This window comes from Mytilus californianus, unplaced genomic scaffold, assembly GCF_021869535.1.
Source record: "Mytilus californianus isolate M0D057914Y unplaced genomic scaffold, xbMytCali1.0.p SCAF_8, whole genome shotgun sequence".
Lineage (NCBI taxonomy): Eukaryota > Metazoa > Mollusca > Bivalvia > Mytilida > Mytilidae > Mytilus > Mytilus californianus.
This window is the reverse complement of record NW_026262734.1, coordinates 65,864,370-65,885,474: the sequence shown is the minus strand read 5'-3', so window position 1 is coordinate 65,885,474 and position 21,105 is coordinate 65,864,370. Positions and strand designations below refer to the sequence as shown.

Here is a 21,105-nt window from a genome sequence, read left to right as displayed (position 1 = left end):
GCTCTGAAACAGAGGAGCAATTGAAAAATTTAGAATGAAATAAGATGTGCAAAAAGAATAGCTCTTTGTGAACAATTTAACGAATTTATCCCCATTTCATGCCCTGTAATTATATGAAAAGATATGTTTTGTACTAACGTGGTTAGCGGAATATCCGAGAGAAAAAAAAACGTTTTATATCGATGACATTTCGCACGACACGAGTTTTGAATAGTAATGGAATGTTAACGAAAAAGACTGATATATTTTAATTTGTCGAACATACCATTGCAAACACTTTCCAGTACGGTATGTTTTATAACAGAGGTATCAAGTCTGTTGTAAGAGTCGACAAAAATACTGAAAGTATCTGATGGTTTACTGGCTATCCCATGTATCTCATTTTTGTCCACTTTATTTCCAACTCCTATGGAAAAGACATAGGCTGGTAGATTTCGGATTTTAGATGCCTCTTCTTGTGTCAACCGCTTTCCCTCAATTCCAGATACTTGAATTCTGCCTGGGTTTGTTTGACCGTCCGTGAGAACTACAACAACGTTTTTAATGCCAGGTCTTTCTCCATTACCAGGAGCAAACAATGACTCATGAACATACTGTAAGCCTAAATACGTTCTCGTAGATAGCCCAGATACAAATTTGATGTTGTCTATTGCACTCAGAACGTCTACTTCTGTCTGATATTTGCTGAAGCCAAACTCAGGTACGACACTACTACTGAAGGACACCACAGCAACACGGCTCTGACTCGATCCTGGACCGATGTTAATCATTTGCACAACATCGTGTATGAAGTTGATCTGTTTGATGAAGTTTTGTGGTCCGATACTAGAAGAAGTGTCTACGACAAACGCGATATCAACAGGAGAATCGCATATTGGCTCTGTTGAGGAAAAATAAATACATACGTTATGATTAAATGGAAATGTGGGCTATACATCAGTGAGGGTACAGCAACCTAGCAACATAAATAACCGAATGACATCTAGAGGATAACATATAGTTTACAATTACTTTTAGAAAGGCAGTTAAAATTCAGATTATCCTTCAGAACAAATGTTTGTCAGAATAACACCTGTTTTTTTTTTAAATTAAACGTATAATAAAATTATAGCAAGTATGAAATTCTTTGTTCAAGGAAGCTCATATTAAAGAGAGGCGACATATACCATAGTGATATTTCGAACTCATAAGTCGAAGACAAATTGACACCGCCATGGCAAAAGTATAAAACAACATAAAGACTAACAACAGTCTACTGGACACAACATAGAAAACTACATAATGAGCAACACCAACCCCATCAAAAACTGGGGGTGATACCAAGTGATTCGGAAGGATAGGCTATTCCTACTTTACATGTGGCACCCGTCGTGTTGCTCAAGTAAGTACAAATTCCGTGATGTCACATTCGAAAAGAAGAAAGTAGATGGAGATTTTTGGAAAATGTCCGTTGTCATCTGTAAAAAAAGTTATTCCATAACGGTCAACCAACACGTAATTGCATCCGTAAAATTTTCGAAGGGATGATTTCAACTTCACCACTTAGAACCCTTTGGTTCATAGCTTCCTTGCTAGCAGAGATCTTCTATCAAGGAAATCGTGACAGGAAAAGCAAGCTATGTAATATCATATCAACTGGGAGATGTATACTCAATCTGCATGCGCTGCTGAAATATGAAAATGGAAAAATTATAATTGGGAAGCTGAAATCAGCTCATTTGTTGAAAAGTTTTGTACTCAACCGACCCTCATTTCTATATGTAAGTCAAGATATGAGGCAGTCTTAACTGTATCTGTGGTATTTTTATTTCAAGTTAGATTGAATAGATGCGTTCAACATATACGAGACCGTGCGTCATATCTGTTTTTCTTATAGATCAACGTTACAGTATAGACACTTTCCCATAACTGTCTTGCCGATTTTAAAATAAATAAGTTTGTCATTGTATTTAATTTAAATAAAAACAATCAATAAACAATTAATTGCAAACAATTCTACGAAATATGACGCTCTAACCATGCTAACGAGAAGGTTGAAAACGGAACAACTCCTACAGTTATTGGTTATATATATATAAACCATTTAAGGATGTTCGCTCCTCTGTTTCAAAATAACAAGCTTTTTAAAAGACTGTTATATCAAATTGATAGTATATTATAACTGAACCTTAATAGTACCAAAAAAAATGACAGGTCCATGTTCTTGGGATATAATCAATCAAAAATTTGGCGGGAAATAATTCCCTCTAGATTTTTCATTAATTTAACTTTGGCACCTTTTTTCATATAAGAACTACTAGAAAATACTAAGAATTTTATAAAATTTATGTAATAAAGTTATGAAAAGAAAAGTAGGGGTTAGCGGGCAAAAGTTTGATTGGCACTACATGAATAAAACAAGAGGTTTCCGAATATCTGACAAAAATTCAAAAACAAGAGTATCGAACATGCTCAAATTGATTTCCTCAAAATGGTGACATTGTTATATAAATAACTTGATAGAATATCACCAATATTGACAAAAAGTGATGTTTTGGAATATGCCAGGCCCTTTGAAAGTCAAATATTTTTATTCAGCCACATACTTGCTTCCTGGAATTCGTCAACCATTCACTCACTACCATTTAACTTTTTGCATTTTGAATTTAATTATATTACATTTTTATGCAATGCATGTCAATGTAAGTGATCAAATCACTTATTCAGAGAAATTAGACGAACCAAATATATTACTTTGTTTGTTAATTATATCCCACGCAACGAGTTGCGGAGGGTATAATGTTTTTGACCCGTCCGTCCGTCTGTCCGTCCGTCTGTCCGTCCGTCCGTCCGTCCGTCCGTCCGTCCGTCCGTCCGTCCGTCCGTCTGTCCGTCCGTCAGTCCGTCAGTCCTGTTTCTTGTCATCGCAACTCCTCTCAAACCACAAAACAGAATTTCACGAAACCTTTTTAGATAATAAGGACATACTATGTAGTTGTGCATATCGACAGGAAATTACGATTCAATTTTTTTTTTGAGTTACGCCTCTTTGAACTTATTTACTTTAATGTACTACTGCAACAGTTTGTCATCTCAACTCCTCTGAAACCACACAACAAAATTTCATGAAACTTTGTAGATAATAAGGACATACTACGTAGATGTACATATCGACAGGAAATTACGATTCAATTTTTTCCAGGAGTTACGCCCCTTTGAACTTATTTGCCCAATATACTACTGCAACTTTTTGTCATCGCAACTCCTCTCAAACCACACAATAGAATTCAAAATGAAACCTTTTCAGATAATAAGGACATACTACGTAGATGTGCATATCGACAGGAAATTACGATTCAATTTTTTTTCTAAGATGTACGCCCCTTTAAACTTATTTGCTTCAATATACCTCTGCAACAGTTTGTCATCGCAACTCCTCTGAAACCACACAACAGAATTTCATGAAACTTTTTAGATAATAAGGACATACTAGGTAGATGTGCATATGGACAGGAAATTATGATTCAATTTTTTTTCTATGAGTTACGCCTCTTTGAACTTATTTACTTTAATGTACTACTGCAACAGTTTGTCATCTCAACTTCTCTGAAACCACACAACAAAATTGCATGAAACTTTGTAGATAATAAGGACATACTATGTAGATGTGCATATCGACAGGAAATAATGATTAATTTTTTTTTCCAGGAGTTACGCCCCTTTGAACTTATTTGCCCAATATACTACTGCAACCTTTTGTCATCGCAACTCCTCTCAAACCACACAATAGAATTTAATGAAACCTTTTCAGATAATAAGGACATACTACGTAGATGTGCATATCGACAGGAAATTACGATTCAATTTTTTTTCTAGGAGTTACGCCCCTTTAAACTTATTTGCTTCAATATACCTCTGCAACAGTTTGTCATCGCAACTCCTCTGAAACCACACAACAGAATTTCATGAAACATTGTAGATAATAAGGACATACTAGGTAGATGTGCATATCGACAGGAAATTATGATTCAATTTTTTTTCTAGGAGTTACGCCTCTTTGAACTTATTTACTTTAATGTACTACTGCAACAGTTTGTTATCTCAACTTCTCTGAAACCACACAACAAAATTGCATGAAACTTTGTAGATAATAAGGACATACTATGTAGATGTGCATATCGACAGGAAATAATGATTAAATTTTTTTCCAGGAGTTACGCCCCTTTGAACTTATTTGCCCAATATACTACTGCAACCTTTTGTCATCGCAACTCCTCTCAAACCACACAATAGAATTTAATGAAACCTTTTCAGATAATAAGGACATACTACGTAGATGTGCATATCGACAGGAAATTACGATTCAATTTTTTTTCTAGGAGTTACGCCCCTTTAAACTTATTTAATTCAATATACCTCTGCAACAGTTTGTCATCGCAACTCCTCTGAAACCACACAACAGAATTTCATGAAACTTTGTAGATAATAAGGACATACTAGGTAGATGTGCATATCGACAGGAAATTATGATTCAATTTTTTTTCTAGGAGTTACGCCCCTTTGAACTTATTTGCTTCAATATACCTCTGCAACATTTTGTCATCGCAACTCCTCTAAACCACACAACAGAATTTCATGAAACTTTGTAGATAATAAGGACATACTATGTAGATGTGCATATCGACAGGAAATTATGATTCAATTTTTTTTTCTTATATAATTTTTTTTTTTCTTACAGTTATTTTATTTCTCCAGTGACAATGTGGGGACGTGGGGTATGTGAGCGCGCTCACTAAGGTTCTTTAATTATCACAGCCGGAAAACTTTAAAAACTAGAATGTAGTGCTTTCATGGTAAAAAAAGACACCATTTTCTCTAACGTCATTCCTCAATACTACAATAAAATGTGGTTTTCGTAAAAATGTAAAAATCTACTTACCAGATCTCGCTGAAACCTGCAACATTGAATAAAGATATGTTTTTAAAAGAATATCATGTAGTAAATAATTGTTTTAATAAAGAATACACCAGACAGTTGAAATGGTGCTACAGACTTATGTATACATACTAAACCCCTAACAGGAGGGATTGTGTCTAATATTCATATGATGAAGACATAATCTTTCAATCAGTTTAATTGAGGTCTGGAGCTGGCATGTCAGTAACTGCTAGTAGTCTGTTGTTATTTATGTATTATTGTCATTTTGTTTATTTTCTTTTGTTTCCTATTCTGACATCGGACTCGGACTTCTCTTAAACTGAGTTTTACTGTGCGTACTGTTGTACGTTTGTTTTTTCTACATTGGCTAGAGGTATAGGGGGAGGGTTGAGATCTCAAAAAACATGTTTAACCCCGCCGCATTTTTGCAGCTGTCCCAAGTCAGGATCCTCTGGCCTTTGTTAGTCTTGTATCATTTTTTTTAATTTTAGTTTCTTGTGTATAATTTGGAGTTTAGTATGACGTCCATTATCACTGAACTAGTATACATATTTGTTTAGGGGCCAGCTGAAGGACGCCTCCGGGTGCGGGAGTTTCTCGCTGCATTGAAGACCCATTGGTGGCCTTTGGCTGTTGTCTGCTCTATGGTCGGGTTGATGTCTCTTTGACACATTCCCCATTTCCATTCTCAATTTTATGCACTATATACTATTTGTCAATTAAAGATGCCATGCTTCTTTTTCTTAACAAAACACTCAATTTATGACAATAAAAACTCATTGTCTTGAAAAAGTCCTTAGAAATATTAGATTAAATAAGATCTTTCTTTATACACGTAATTGTTTACCCTACAATCAATTATTCCCACATTAACGATTAAACAAGACAAAAAAAGGGGGATTCGTTATGAAATGTTCTTCGAATGTACAAAATACATATAATTTGTCATTTTATATTGTTTATTACAATGTATATAGTAGAAACAATGACAACACTGAAGTTCCAGACTTGTGCCAGATATATCTTTCAGTAACTGTGAGTAATCGCAGATCGATTCCATGTGTTTTAACCATTTTGTAACGGTTCTTTGTGTGCTTAGTGTCCATCTAATGCGTCAAGCCCTTTCAAACTTATTATTATAGTTGGTTCTTATGTTTTGCTGTTACATCACTATCCCAGATAAGGAGAGGGTTGAGTGCTCAAAAAACATGTTTGACTTCACCGCATTCTTTTTGTGTCTTCCCAAAGCCAGGAGCCTGTAATTTAGTTGTTGTCATTGGTTGCTTTCTGTCACATTTGTTATTTCGTTTATTGTTTCTATTATAAAACAGGCCGTTCGTTTTTTTCTTTTGAATAGTTTCACATTTTGTCATGCCGGAGCCTGTAATAGTTTAATGCAAGGTAAGTGTTTTGCTCATTGTCGAAGGCCGTAAATTGCCCTATAGTTGTTTACATCCTCGTCCTTTAGTCTTCGGTGTATATTTGGCAATCATACCACAACTCAATATTTTTACATGTACAAATAGAAATATGCTAGTATTTTTTTCAAGTTTTTTTTTCTCTCAATTATTATCAAAATATACAGTAAAGAAAAGAGCGTACAATAAAGCTAATTTAAGAAAAGTGATAGGTTGTCGGATTTACAGAAGACAAAAACATAGGTACAGGAAAAGATTACTAGTATATATGGCACCAACGATTTGATTTGATTTGATTTTTGGTGTTTTAATGGCACCAACGAAATATATTCACAAGACCGAGAGGGCTTATTATGTTAATTGCAAGATATTTTGAATTTACACGTTTACAAAGTATCCCGAAAAAATTGATATAGAATAAGAATATTTATTGAATCCAATTAAAGGGCCCGTTTCCGAGCATATACATATATATATAGTATTAATTATACAGTAATTTTTTAGATATATTCCATTAATATGTATTAATATAGATATATGTTGTAGTCAATCTAAACAGATAATTTTAACGAATCAAATGTATTCAAACATAATTATGGTAAATATCTTTTATAAGGGTATGGTGGGGTTTTACAGAATAGAGAATAACGGCCAAAAAAAAATATATAGAGAAAAATTAAGCATAAAAATTAAAGAATATAGAATATTGGGTTGCAAAAGTATAAAGAATAACTGTGGAAAATAAAAGACTTAAATAATAAAATACTGATTACAAAAATGAAGGATGTACAGAATAAAGAAATCACAAAAATTAATACTTAAATCATTTTCATGAGCATCTTACAGAATGAACGTTATTTTTAAAGATAAAGAATAATGCCCTAAAACTTATAGAATACAGAAGTTAAGGACCCCCCATAAAGACCCTCTTGTAAAGTCATAGAACAGATACACTTAAAACTTACATTATCTGTCATTAACATAAGAGTAAACAGCAAATACACGAACATCTTTTCCGGTTTTGAGAAGATGGGTTTCTGCAGTAAGAGGCCTATCTGAAGAGATATTAGAAGACCTTATTCAACTCCAGTTCTATTATTTTCAAATAAACGGAGAATATGTCCATGGGACACAAATGATGCCCCCACTTGCATATAACGTAATAAAAAAAGGGGCATAACTCAAGAACAGCAAAAGTGACGCCACCCAAATTCGAACTTGGTCTGTGTTTTATGGTAATAATCATTGTGTATAAGTTTCATAACATTTGGTTGAGGCAAACTAAAGTTAGAGAACGGAAACTAATTTTGGGACGTACGTACTGACAATCGGACGGACGGATGGACAAGGGTAACATTTAATGCCCCCTACGCCGCGGCGGGGGCATACAAATATACTATTTATAGTATGAATTCTTATTACAGTTGTCACTAAAAGGTCCTGTATCATGTAATAAGTACACATGTACCCTTTATAAAGAGAACGGACATGATTGAATTCCAAATAATAAAAAATTAAGAACATGTCAATCGTACATTAATTGTCGTTTGAAACAAACTCATTCAAATCAAACTAAAGATGAATTCTATCGTAGGATAGGCGAATGTTTTTGGAAGTGAAATAATAGTTCTTTTAGTATATCATCTCCCCCCAAACTGTTTAAACCGATATCACGCAAGAAGCGTTCTTTAAAGGAAAATTGTTAAACGATGTATACACCCCAAGTGTTATTCAAACGATTGCTCATTACCCAAATTACAGAATTTGCTTTTAATGAAGAAACTTCTCCCTGAATTGATCATTTTTAAAACATAATTAATAGATAAGTTACACTTTTTCAAATCAAAAATTGCTTGATTCATATATAACCCTCTCATTTGTTATTTTTAACATTCAGGTTCGTTGCATAAAACTTCAGATTTTCAAGGTAAGGAAACAAAAGCGGTTATAGTTACGAAACAATGCAATACTAGTATTAGCATTTGATATGTATATTTTTGATGTCATCCCTTGGTATTCTGTAAATTAGCAGCAGGTACCTATACAAGTTCCGTATTTACTTTCAAACGTCCATTCCTATAATTTAGGGGACCTAAAAGGTTAACTGGGGTATAGAAATATTGTCATCAGATGGTCTTCTTCCGACAGCAGTAAAACGCTTGCTAAACTGTGCATGCATGACGTCCGTTTGGCTGAGCAGGATGTATAAGTTCACAGCCATTTCCCGTCAGAATGGGGACGTTAATTCTGATGCCTCGTGCAGAGACATTTGAAACATTTCTTTGAAGGGTACGCAGGTGGCCAGTTACAATGCTAAAATGTTCCCCAATCTAATACCTACACGGTCAAGTAGCATTCCAAATTTCCCGCTCTTTATCCCGCGAGACCCCTTATTACAGGACCTACCTGTAATATCTATTGTTGTAGTACGCCCTGAACATTGAAAATGCATGAAATATGTGCCACTGTACGTTAAGCAATCAACAATATACGAAACAATCTTTAACTTGGTTAAAATACACTCTGCTAGTAACTCATCATTTGGGTACAATACCATTAGTTAAAAACGAATTCAAAATTATAACTTACCTTAATGAATTGGATACAAAAAGTATTTTTTATTTAATTTGCGGTGTTATTTATACTGAAATAAGAAGTGTTAACTTACAGGGGAAATATTTTTTTTTAAATATGTACTATGTTCATAGATAAGCGGATTAACTGAAATGAGCACTTGTGACAATCGCATTTTAGTCAATTTTTTTATCCTTCTTTTGCTGTATCCGTCTTCTAACCTAATACCAGAAAGGCTACTTTTAGTAACATGTAAAAACTGTATTGATAACTGTAACAAACCAGTGTTAATCTTAAATAATCGTGCAACTGTGTCCTCCTCGATAAGGAGCCAGTGTTAATCCTAGTAGTACTGCTCTTGAACTTGTATTTTAACATTCACTGTTAAATAAAAAAAAAAGAAGATGTGGTATGATTGCCAATGAGACAACTCTCCACAAGAGACCAAATGACACAGAAATTAACCGCTATAGGTCACCGTACGGCCTTCAAGAATGAGCAAAGCCCATACCGCATAGTCAGCTATAAAAGTATAGTTGCAGAAAAAGGCATGACAAAGGAATGCATATTCCTGAAAACGTATTTTCCCCAGTCTTCCTTGCAACAGTATCTGTATACAAACGTTTCATCTAATATTTTTTTAAAGTCTCACAATTTTCATACAGAAACACTTGCAAACATTCAAAACAGCCTAATCATTTCGTTGCCTTTTATAGCTTACTATGCGATATGGGTTTTGCTCATAGTGAAGGCCGTACGTTGGCCTATAGTTGTTAACTTCTATGCCATGTGTTCTTTGGTAGAGAGTTGTCTCATGTGCAATTATACCACATCTTCTTATTTTTATATTGAATCCATAGTTTGTACAAATATAGGAGATATTAACCAGTGGAAGGTTAAACACGGTTTTACTAGGTTTAATTCACTGCTTTTATTAATCCACTGCTTTTATTTGCAGATATCCTTTTTCAAATCAGGCATCTGACAAGCAGTCATCAATTGTTTCATTAATTGCTTGAAAAGATTTTACCAAAACTGGCCAGTTTATATAGACGTTGATTTTCTTTTAAAATACTTTACCCTTAGAATATATTTTTGTAACGGAATGTTGCCTTTTTTCATTAATTATGTTTTAATGTTAACTGAGAACATGAATTAATCATATTTAATTAAAACAAAAATTTAGATTCTTAAATGCGATATGGTGCAGCTAGGTTACCTTATGCAGCGCTTGCACGGAAGTAAAGAGTAAGAGAACACAATTTACAAATTTGTAAAAAAAAACTTATATGTTATAAATCATGTCAGTACCGAAGCAATAGCTACTGGGCTGATGAAAACTTCGGATACTAACATTCCACCAGCAGTGGTATCGACCCGGTGCTCGTACAAATGTTTTGCATCCGAAGCACTTTTCCGGATTTACTTTCATCAAGAACGCTCAAAGCCAAATATTTGAAGATAAATGATGTATAAGTCCTAATCATGTGAAGAGCTAAATGACCAAATTTGGACCTAAGCAATGGCCAAAGTCGTTTTAGGTCAACTTTGCTTGAAGGAGTTGGAACCTTAGACTCCTAATAATTTCTACATTTATTACGGCGAATTAAAGAAAAGTTTGTTAAAAAAAATCATATCAGTAAATTGTATACTGTTTGACAAATGATTTCCATGTTATGAACTAGTCTCGATTGCATTAGTTTTAAGTTTACCAAATATCTCCTGTCATTTATATTTAAACACCGTCATGAGTCTATGTTCATTGTTGAAGACTCGGTAAAGTACATGTAGTAAGACCTCATGTGTTTACAATGGCTGACTGTTCTATATATGAGATAATAAATGGTTATTTGTTGAAAGAGGTACGACGTGTAATGCTGCATGCTCATGGCATAGCCATATTACAGTGTTAAACAAACAAAACTAATATAAGAACTTCCTGGTTATGCTCATATGTCCTTATAATAGGCCAAACAAAATATACGCTTGTTTCTTGACCGTCCTTGTCTCAGACAAGTTTTTCCAGTGCATTTACAAAAGAAATGCCCGAATCAGTCATAAATTCCAGTATATATTGTCTCCTCCAAATATGAATAAATGTCAATCAGACAATTACCAAATAAAAATGATGTATCTGGCTTTCTTCTCTCCTTAAGGATGTTCGCTACTCTGTTTCAAAATAACAAGCTTTTAAAAAGACTGTTATAAATTGATAGTTTATAAATAAAGGAACTATAAAAGCAGAAAAAAATGAAGGGTCCGTGAGCTTGCTTTCGAGATATAAGCCATTGAAAATTTGGCGGGAAATGATTCTCTCTAGATTTTTCATACATTTTAACATTGGCACCTTTTTTCTGTCAAAAAGTATGAAAAAATAACAAGAATTTAATAAGATTTTCAAAAATGGCATTTTAAACTATATGTAATCAAATTATGAAAAGAAAAGAAGGGGTTAGTGGGCAAAAATTTTTAATGGCACTACATGGATAAAACCAGAGGATTCCGAATATCTGGCAAAAAATCAAAAACAAGAGGAGCGAACATCCTTAAATGTATAGAATTGCCCTTTGGTATTGATTTTGAGTATCCTCAGTTCTGAAATTTGATATTTACCTGTATTTCAGTTTAAAGAAAATTTAAAAATGAAATAAATTCCCTGCCTATCGTATTTTTTCAGTTAGGAGACAGGAAACAAGCATGTTTTTGGGGGAGGGCCTTAAAAAGAGCACAGAAATCGAAGGTCGAATAAACTTGGGAAGTACTTAAAACTAATTTAATAGCAAGAGTAAGCACAGGGAAGCAAGGCATGTACGTTATCCTTAAGGAAGTACAGCTTATTTGGAAGCTTTTTATTCGGAAAGGAGATAATATTTAGTTCCTAGTAGACGCAATATCTTGAAAAAATCATAAACTTCCTGATCAGGAAGTTATTGAAGTACCACTTTAACATTTCATATTTTATTAATTCATCGTCTAGAAAGCATAAATATGTGTGTAGATAATTACTTTTAAACTATAGTATTGTATTAATTGTTGAAAGTTCAAAATTATACCAGAGTAGCAAAAGATAAAAAAAAACTCAACTGTTACTGTAATACAAATTTTGAGATACCATATGCCTGTTGTGATCTTTAGATATGCTGTATTTTAAACATGTAATTTCTGTGTTAAATTTAATGCAAAACTTTGCCCATGGAGCTGCAAATTTTGTTTTATTTTAATAACATGAACTGTGATCAAGGCGGATGGCAATGTCTGATGCAAACAGCCCAAAAGAAGCAGCATATATTGGTTGGTAGTAATATTACATATGAACCCCATTTCTGTCAATTTATCTCAATCAAACCGACCTTCTTACAGTTTTTCAATAGGCAAACCACTCGACTGATGAAAGTATGTTTGCCTATAGCCGAGTGATGTCGGCATCGTTTTTGTAGATCTCGGAACACCTTGAGATCGAATCCTACAAGGAGACGTCATTCATTTGAAAGTGAATTGAGAGAGTTGAAATCTTAGTTTCTTAATAATTTCTCAATTTATCAATGAAGAATTTAAGAAAAGTTTCTTGAAAAACATGTCAGTACCGAAACACTGATTACTGATCAATTAATGAAACCATCGGTAACATTTACATTTAAATTTACCTGGGTCCCTTTATAGCTTGCAGTTCGGTGTGTGCCAATATCGTAAGTGAGTCTCGCGAGATTTGACCAAATACAATCAGTTTGGCCGCTGCTATCAAGCGTGAAGCATGGACTTTTACTGCTCTTGAGTAGAGCGTGGTTGGACTTCTCTTAAGTAGAGCATTTTCTTACTGTGGAAGTAAGTTTTTTAATCTTTGTTAAATGTAATGAATGTTTTTAATATATTTTGTTAACAACAGCTTGGAGATTTGGAAGCTGTTTTGTAATTAATGTACTTTAATGGAGTTTGCGTCTGCATTGGTTGCGACGCGTGTTGAGGAAATGTCCTGTAAGTCGGGAAGTTTGTTTTAGCTAAATACATGTACATGTTTAAAGTGGCGTTTGCATAGGTTGCGGCGTTTTATTAAGAAGGTTGTGGCGTTTTATTCAGAAGGTTGCGGCGTTTTATTAAGAGGCTGCCAAGATTCTGCCAATTGCAGGCTGATTTTGTATTGATGTAACTATTTTCGACTTGCCACTTTTCTGACTTATCTGAACTTATAGTTAATGTAACTGTTTACTTTTAATTTTATTCTCTTTGCGTTTGGTTTAAAATTTAGTTAATTACGGGTCTTTGGTTAATATATCTCGGATAAGTAGTTTCCGTATTTTGTGTCTTTGTCGAAGTAATGAAAATAATAAGGCAAATGCTTTGCTTAGTCCAGTTAGCAATTTTAAGACTTTGAATGCATTTATTTTTATGAAATATATCCATCAAAATGTTCATAAGTCTAGGTAATTTTTATCCTTACTTTTAGGCGAGGACTGCCCGCACTGCACGATTTTTAAATGCTATTTTAATGTTGTTTTTTTTTCAGATATGGCTCAGGTGTTAAAACCTAACTGTTCCCTTGTGGGTAAAAGTCTTATTCCTATAATATTGAGAGTTAAAGCCGCAGACGCTGACGTAGATGTCGTAGAGTTGTCCCGGTTTAAGAAGGACGAACCCCTGGAGAGTTTTTCTAAAGCTGCGTTGATAGCGGAATTTGAGAAATTGACGGGTAAGTAATAATTGAGGGTGGTAAAGGGGGGTCTGAGAACGGAAACACATAAAATAAAAACCTCAAAACGTTGAAGCGCGAAGCACGAGAAATAAGGACAAGAAAAGTAATAAAATTTAATAGTCAGCCATCCGTGAAGTTATCACAAGGTCCATTTAGAAACTGTTAATTGCGTCTGTTATGTAAATGCATACAGATGAATTTTAATCGATGTTATTACATCGGTTTAGTTTTTTACACGAAATACAGGTCATGCACGAGAAATTAGATGTCTGGGCATGAAGCACGGGAAATAAATTAAAGTAAGCACGAAGCACGTGTATACATGCAAACACGAGAATACGAAGAACACGAAAGCATGGAAAATTAAAAAGGCCGAACATTTTGCACGTATATAACCCTTTACCATGCAGCCTCATAATTTATTACGTTTTTCTAAGACTTTTTCAAACCTACAGTTTAAAGTTTATATAGCTTTAAAATTTGATATTTGGCTATCGCTGATAATGTTTCAGTTTTTGATATGTGACAGTTTAATTTTGAAATGTTAAGTTGATTCTTGTTGTTGGATGTTATTATATAAACGAGTTGCCAATGAGTTTTTTCGTTTTCACGGTTCGTGATTTTACACATAGTACTCTATCAGTTGCGTTTAATTGATCAATGATTTTATTTATATCCAGGTGAATCAGTTAAGGATGTATCAACTCTGTGTGGAAAGAATGATTCTATTGAGAATGTGAGATTACTTGTGCATGAGAGCATCATTTTGGCCAATTCTTTGGGGGCTAGAGGTCAGAGGTTGAGCAGTCAAAACACTTCACCAACAGAAACGCCAGCGGCTAAAGGTATAGAATGTTTCTTTTTTACCTTATTCGTGTTAATAATTTTGTGCAGGTTAGTTTGTTTGTCTGCCCTTATTTAGCCTTTTTATTAAGTGTTTTTGTGAAGGTAGTCTCACTTTAATTTGAAACTTAAGGTTTATGAACCCTTATGTAGACCTGTGTATTTCTAAAGGGAAATGTCCTTCACAGCAATAATAATTATTTCTGTCAGAGACATCATTGCATTTAATAGAAAATGTGGATTTTGTGGCTAACAAGCCTATATTTTTACAGAATACAGACTTTACAGAGATTTTCGTTATAGCATTTTAAACATAGATTACTCACTTCTCTGTCCATGATGTGATAGACTGTTTATTGTTTACAAAGTCCTTTATAATCTTTATAATCAGCACACATTAGAAGGTGTACTTGAATAGGTCTACATTTGTATTTATTTTAACTATTTTTGTTATTTTAAACCTCATTTAGGGAAATCAGTGTTAGCACTACTTGCATGAATCTATTTATACAGGATTGTCAAACATAAAGAGTACACGGGGAAAGGCTGTGGATTTTCTCTAAATTTCCATATGTTTAGCATTGAAACAACAAAAAGGGTATATAATTTTTATTTGATTTTACGCACTTACCGTTTACAGCTTAGGCATGTAATTGAGGTCAAGGCATTGTCTTGTAGTCATATTACTTGTATTTGTTAATTTGACATTTTGAGTAAGCTATTGTTAGGATGTTATATTAATTTCCCTCTTGTTTGGCTGTTGTAGGAAGTGGTACTAAAGCTGTCCCTGGTGAACCATGTACTAATCAGCAGCTGCAAGCCATGAGGCAGGATTTAGATGAATTAAAGAACAAATCAAAAGATATACAGGTAGATGAAGCACTATCTTATGTTAGGACATTGGCAGCAAGACCAAAACTTACAACACCGGGAGTATTGCTTGCGGCCATCGAAATGTTGGTTGATGCAGCTAACAAAGCGAATCATAAAGACTGTTCATTATTTTCAAAATCCTTTGCCATGTGTAAAAAATTTGAAGATCATGATGATTTTTGTGGGCTTGTGTTAAAATTGTTTGGTTCCCAGGAGGACAAGAAGATTTCCTCCTTAATTTCAGACTGGGCAAAATCTAAGAAATACGAGGAACCATCAGGGTCAAAGGAGAGGCAGGAAAAATTAGATGCACCACCTGCTTCAGCTTCTGGATTTCCATTTCCTGGATATGGGTTTCAAAATCCAGGTTTTGGTTTTCCATATCCAAATTTTTATCCGGGGCCAAACTTTAATACTGGTGGTTTTCGGCCTCCCAGAATGCAAGGAAGTAGAGGTAGGGGAGGTTCTAACGGTGTTTGCTACTTTTGCAAGGAGTCAGGACATTTTATTGCCAATTGTCCAAAAATGAAGAAAGATAATTAATTTTGTGTATTTTTGTATTTTGTGTATTTTGTTTTGTTATTTTATTTTATTTTATTTTTTGATACCTTTCCCTTCCCAGGAGCTTCGATCTCCAGTGAAATTTTTCACGCGGGTAAGGGTTGAGTGTCTCTCCTTTAAAATAATTTGTAAATACTGAGCATTTTTTAGATGTGAAAGGATATTTTTTGTTAATTTCAGAATATCAGGGATCATGAACCTTTGGTTAAGAAAGAAAAGTTTGAGCCAGAAATTCCAGATTGGGAATTAAAATCGGGTTTCGATCCATCACGAGTTAAATTAAGAAAGCAAGGTGACATACTTTCAGTAAATTATAAAGGAGAGATCACCCAACCCTCTGTTTGTTTGCCTAAGGCTGAAGAGGTTGTAAATGGTAGTGACTTTAATTTTGAGGATCTGTCTTTTTTAGATCCTAATTTTTTCAAAGCAGGAAATTTGATGTATTGTTCAGAACAATGGGAGCAAATAGGTTGTCCTGATGAAATTTTGGACTGGATTAAAAACGGGGTAGATATTCAGCCCATGTTTAAACATTTTAAGGGAAATTTTAAGGGGCATAGTTATGATTCAAACCTTCCTCAACCTGTATATTTTCAAAACTCTGCTAGTTGTAAAGGATTTGAGAAATTTGTCTCTGACACTTTATTAGAAAGAATAGCCAATGGATCTTTAACTGTACTTGGTAGAGTTGGAGAATGTGATCCCCCTTTACTTGTTTTACCTATCACCATTGAACCTTCAAAACCCCGTATGTGCCATGATGAAAGATGCCTGAACTTGTGGATTAAGGATCTCCCTTTCTCTTTAGATACTCTCAAAGAGGTTCCTAGATTATTAGAGAAGGATTCGTTCATGGCATCTCTTGGTGATAAGTCTGGTTATGATCATATACTTTTAAATCCTAATTCTAGACAGTATTTCGGAATCCAGTTTGCAGGCTGGTACTTGGTTTTCAACTCCCTCCCATTCGGCTTCAAAGCCAGTGCTTATATTTATCACACTACCGGTCTGGTTCCAATCAGCTATTGTCGCTCCCTTGGTGTACCTTCTTTATTGTATATAGACGATAGGTTAGTTTGTGAGTTTAAAGGTACTATTTTGAAGATAGGATCGGGACGTGCAGAAATGGCAGAAAAAAGTCTGTACATTCTATGTCAGGTTCTTGTTAGATTGGGATATTTCATGAATTTGGCTAAGTGTTGTTTTATACCAACCAGGTGTTTGAAATTCTTGGGAATGTTTTGTGACTCAACTGAACTGGCCTTTATCTTGCCGGGGCCGAAAAAAGAATCGTTTAGAGTTTTAAGGGAATCTATCCTTGATGGCAATGAAGTGGGCATTAAAACCCTGCAACGTTTTGCAGGAAAATGTGTTTCATTTTATCTTGCTATCCCCTCTGCTAGATTGTTTTCAAGGGAAATCAATAGGGCCATTAGCCTTGCTTCTAGAAATAGCAAAAAAATTTGCATTTACAAAGAGTTAAAGGACGAGTTAGAGTATTGGCGTTTTCTGGATAACTGGGAGGGAGCTGCCTCCTGGAGATTAGAAACCCATTTACAATTGATTTTAGCAACTGACTCGTCGCTTTTTAAGTGGGGTGCCTTTATGATTTTCAAAGGGGTTTCAGTAGAATTTGGTGATTTTTGGAAAGACTACGATAACGCTCCTATCCATGTTAAAGAGGCAAATGCCCTACTCCACTCTCTCTGTTCTGTTAAGGAGAAAATTGTTAATGCTCGGGTAGACGCGTTTTGTGATAATCTTGCTGTAGTTAATGCTTGGAGTAATCAAGGTGGTAGGGACCCCTCTTTGAATGCAGTTTTGCGGAAAATATTCACTCTTTCAAAAACGGTTAATATGGACCTACGTCTTGTGTATGTTAATTCTAGTAGAAACCCTGCTGACAGGGAGTCCAGAAGGTTAAGATTGTCAGATGCTATGTTGTCTCCTCTGAAATGGAACTTTGGTGAACAGAGGTTTGGTCCCCACACTACAGACTTGATGGCTTTAGATTCCAATGTTATGATTGATAAAATTGGTAATCCGTTAAAACATTTTACACCATTCCCCACAGTTCTTTCAGATGGTGTAAATGTTTTCTCTCAAGACTTGAAGTTAGAGAAAAACCCTTATGTGTTCCCCCCTTTTTGTTTAATTTTTGCAGTTTTGAAGTTTTGTGCTCAAATCGGGGTCAGAAGTTGTACATTTGTGGTTCCTGAATTGTTCCCAAGACCAGTTTGGTGGCCTTTTTTCTGGGAACATGTGTCAGAATGGAATGTTTTAGCTCGACAAAATGAACTTGAAGCTCTGTTGTACCCATCTGCTAAAGGTTTTAAGATAGACACTAATGGTTTACCTTGGCGTTTAATTGTCGCACGACTTCATTTTTAGTTTAACCTTTTTGTAGAAGGCTGTACCACGAGTTTGGCTTCCAGCAGAACAGTGTTTAGTGTGTGGTTATGCAAATGATGTTGGATATCAGTTTTGCCAGTCATGTGGACAAAAACCTGTTATGATTGATAGTTCTGAAGAAAGCACAAGTGATTGTGCAGTTGAAAGACGTCTGCGATATTTAGACAATTTGGTCGGAAATACTAGTTATAATAGGAAAAAGCTTTCGCTGGAAAAGGCGTTTGAGAAGTTTTTGTCTGAAAGTGTACCCGTTAAATGTATAAAGTCTGCTTCCCCTTTAGATGTTAGGCGATTTATGGTCATGAAGGATTCAAAGGGAAAAACTCAAGTACATGACTTGTCTTGTGAATTTCTTGGTAAGTTAGGTATTTATTCATGTCAGTGTCCGTTGAGGTTGGCGGCGGGAACTGTTCAGTCTATGCTAGGACAATTAAAGGCTATATTTGAATCTAATGGTCGGGGTTCTGCGTGGAATGCAATAACTGACACTGGTAATCCTGTGTGTAGTCCAGAAGTAGAAAAATATTTGCATGCTATTCAGTTTGAGCAGTCAAAATCACATGTTGTACAAAAACAAGCAAAGCCTCTGTTTTTAGACAAACTCCGATCAATTAGTGTTCATATCGATGATTTGTTGATGAATCCCGATTTGAAACCATCCGAAAGATTCATATTCTAATATTTATAGATCTATTTTTGAGTCGTATTGTGAGGTCAATAAACTTTCCAGTGCTTTTCAGTGACAATTTGAAGTGCTTTGGAGTAACAGTTTGTTACTATTAAATGCATTGTTAAATTTGATTTTGTATTTTTGAGGGACTTTATGTATTACTACTATTTATGTATGTCGAATATGACTTGCCTGCATTTTGAGGGATATTATGCATCGCCATTATTTATGTATTTTGAAATTGAGAATTTGTTTAAATAAGACTTGCCTGTATTTTTGAGGAATATTATGTGTGACTGTATTATCTATGTTGAAATTGAGAATTTGTCGTGTAAGGATTGTATCGAATATACTTTTCTTTAATAAATATTTCTTTTCTTTAATTCGTTTTTACTTAATTTGTTTTATTGAGTTTCGAGGAAGTGTTTCTATTCTAATTAGAAATCATGTTGACAACAAATTACACATGTCATATTAAGTGAAAATTCATATTTATTTGCGTAAGCCTTAGGGTAGATATTTGAAGGACATTTCCTGATGATGAAAATGAACGGATAAAGGGCAAGGGCACTAAGACATTACTTAACCACCCGATGTTATACATAAAATACATCTAGAGCTTCCAATTTGATTGTCAATGCAGCAGAAACTACCACATAACAGATAGTACACTCTGGATGTCCCCAAACAACAGTTAATCCGAATATATTAACACTTTACAGTTAGGTCATAGGTTATATGTGTATATTGAAGAATTCACGATTTAGAACGTGAAAGTCAGAAAAACATAAAAGCAAGAGGTCAATTCAGGTGCACGAAAGATGATTGATTGAATGGGGTTTAACGCCACTGTCGGCAGTATTTCAGCTATATCGTTGCGGTCATTTTTAGTGGCGGAGGAAGCCGGAGTACCCGGAGGGAAACTACGATCTTCGGCAGGTAACTGACAAACTTTATCCCGTACGGTTGCAAGTCGAGTGCACCTTTTTTGTTGTTGTTTACAAAGCGAGGTGCGAACTCGCAACGCAGAGGTGACATGGTACAGTGATTTTACAGGTAAACTTAACTACCTTAACCACTAGGCCACCCAGGCGCCCACAGAAGAAAAAGCAGTCGGCATATCCTGCTTTGATCAGTTTTCTGTATGAGATTTCATAACTGTGGTTTGTTTGGATTGGCTTCGTTTGTGATATTTCAATTATTTTTGATGGTTTCGAAAATAACTCATTCATTGAAGAATTTGACGTATTTATTTATACAAGACAATATTTAAGTTTTGGGTGAGTATTGGGAATGTTGAGGGTTGTAGTTAGGAATTGTAAGAATATTGTCGTTATAGTATTGAGGTCTGCTGTGAAACCCAATTTTCGCCCAATACTTACAGAAATTTGGTCATATTGAGCATGGACTTACTTATGATATTATGATATCGTAAGTGAGTCTCGCGAGATTTGACCAAATACAATCAGTTTGGCCGCTGCTATCAGAGCAAAGTGGGACTTGCACATGCTCTGTGTATGATATGGGCATAAATCAGGACTTAACATGCTCTGTGTATGATGTCGGTACAAAGCGGGACTTTCACCAAAAAAAAAAAAAAGTTCATGTATCTCGATATGGCTAAGTTCAAACCCAATTTTCGCCCAATACTTACAGAAATTTGGTCATATTGAGCATGGACTTACTTATGATATTATGATGATCCGTGTTAAAGGCCGTACTTTGATCTATAATTGTTAACTTTCTATACATTGTGACTTGGATGTAGAGTTGTCTCATTGGCACTCATACCACATCTTTATTTTATATAAGTCCACGCGCAATGGTATTGACCCAGGGTATCACTTTAACTATTTTTGAGGGTGGTAAAGGGGGGTCTGAACACGGAAACACGTGAAATTAAAATCGCAAAAACGTTGCATGGAAAATAAAAATCGGGAAAAACGAATAACGAGAAATAAAATTGTAAATATTAAGGAAAAAGTACTAGAAGTTATTATTCAGCCGTTCTTGGAGATCATGCAGTCATCATTAATGGACATGAAGACCCTGCGGTCACCTTTTAGCGTCCGCTAGTTGCATCTGATTTGAAAAAAAAAATTATTCATAGTTATACTGTTATTTAAGTACTCTATAAATGAAGAAAAGC

The 21,105-nt window shown here is 34.8% G+C and overlaps 1 protein-coding gene and 1 long non-coding RNA gene across 2 annotated transcripts; one reads left to right on the top strand and one right to left on the bottom strand.

Annotated features, from left to right (window-relative positions):
- Positions 1 to 4,918: 4,918 nt before the first annotated feature.
- LOC127711297 (uncharacterized) lies at positions 4,919 to 12,591 on the bottom strand. The gene is made up of 3 exons (XR_007986637.1): positions 12,555 to 12,591; positions 7,302 to 7,391; positions 4,919 to 4,934 (listed from the first exon to the last, which is right to left on the bottom strand). It is a non-coding gene; the product is annotated as an uncharacterized LOC127711297 (long non-coding RNA).
- A 657-nt stretch (positions 12,592 to 13,248) lies between these two features.
- LOC127711379 (uncharacterized) lies at positions 13,249 to 16,733 on the top strand. Its single transcript, XM_052217407.1, has 3 exons — positions 13,249 to 13,594; positions 14,278 to 14,442; positions 15,207 to 16,733. Exons 1-3 carry the CDS (start codon positions 13,414 to 13,416, stop codon positions 15,854 to 15,856), a joined length of 996 nt encoding a protein of 331 aa, XP_052073367.1. The 5' UTR covers positions 13,249 to 13,413; the 3' UTR covers positions 15,857 to 16,733.
- Positions 16,734 to 21,105: the final 4,372 nt, after the last annotated feature.

Excerpts from the sequence above, each read along its gene's own strand:
- LOC127711379 (XM_052217407.1), top strand. The coding sequence starts at position 13,414 with ATGGCTCAGGTGTTAAAACCTAACTGTTCCCTTGTGGGTAAAAGTCTT. Across the intron at positions 13,595-14,277 it reads GGAATTTGAGAAATTGACGG|GTGAATCAGTTAAGGATGTA; the intron begins GTAAGTAATAAT and ends ATTTATATCCAG. Across the intron at positions 14,443-15,206 it reads AGAAACGCCAGCGGCTAAAG|GAAGTGGTACTAAAGCTGTC; the intron begins GTATAGAATGTT and ends TGGCTGTTGTAG.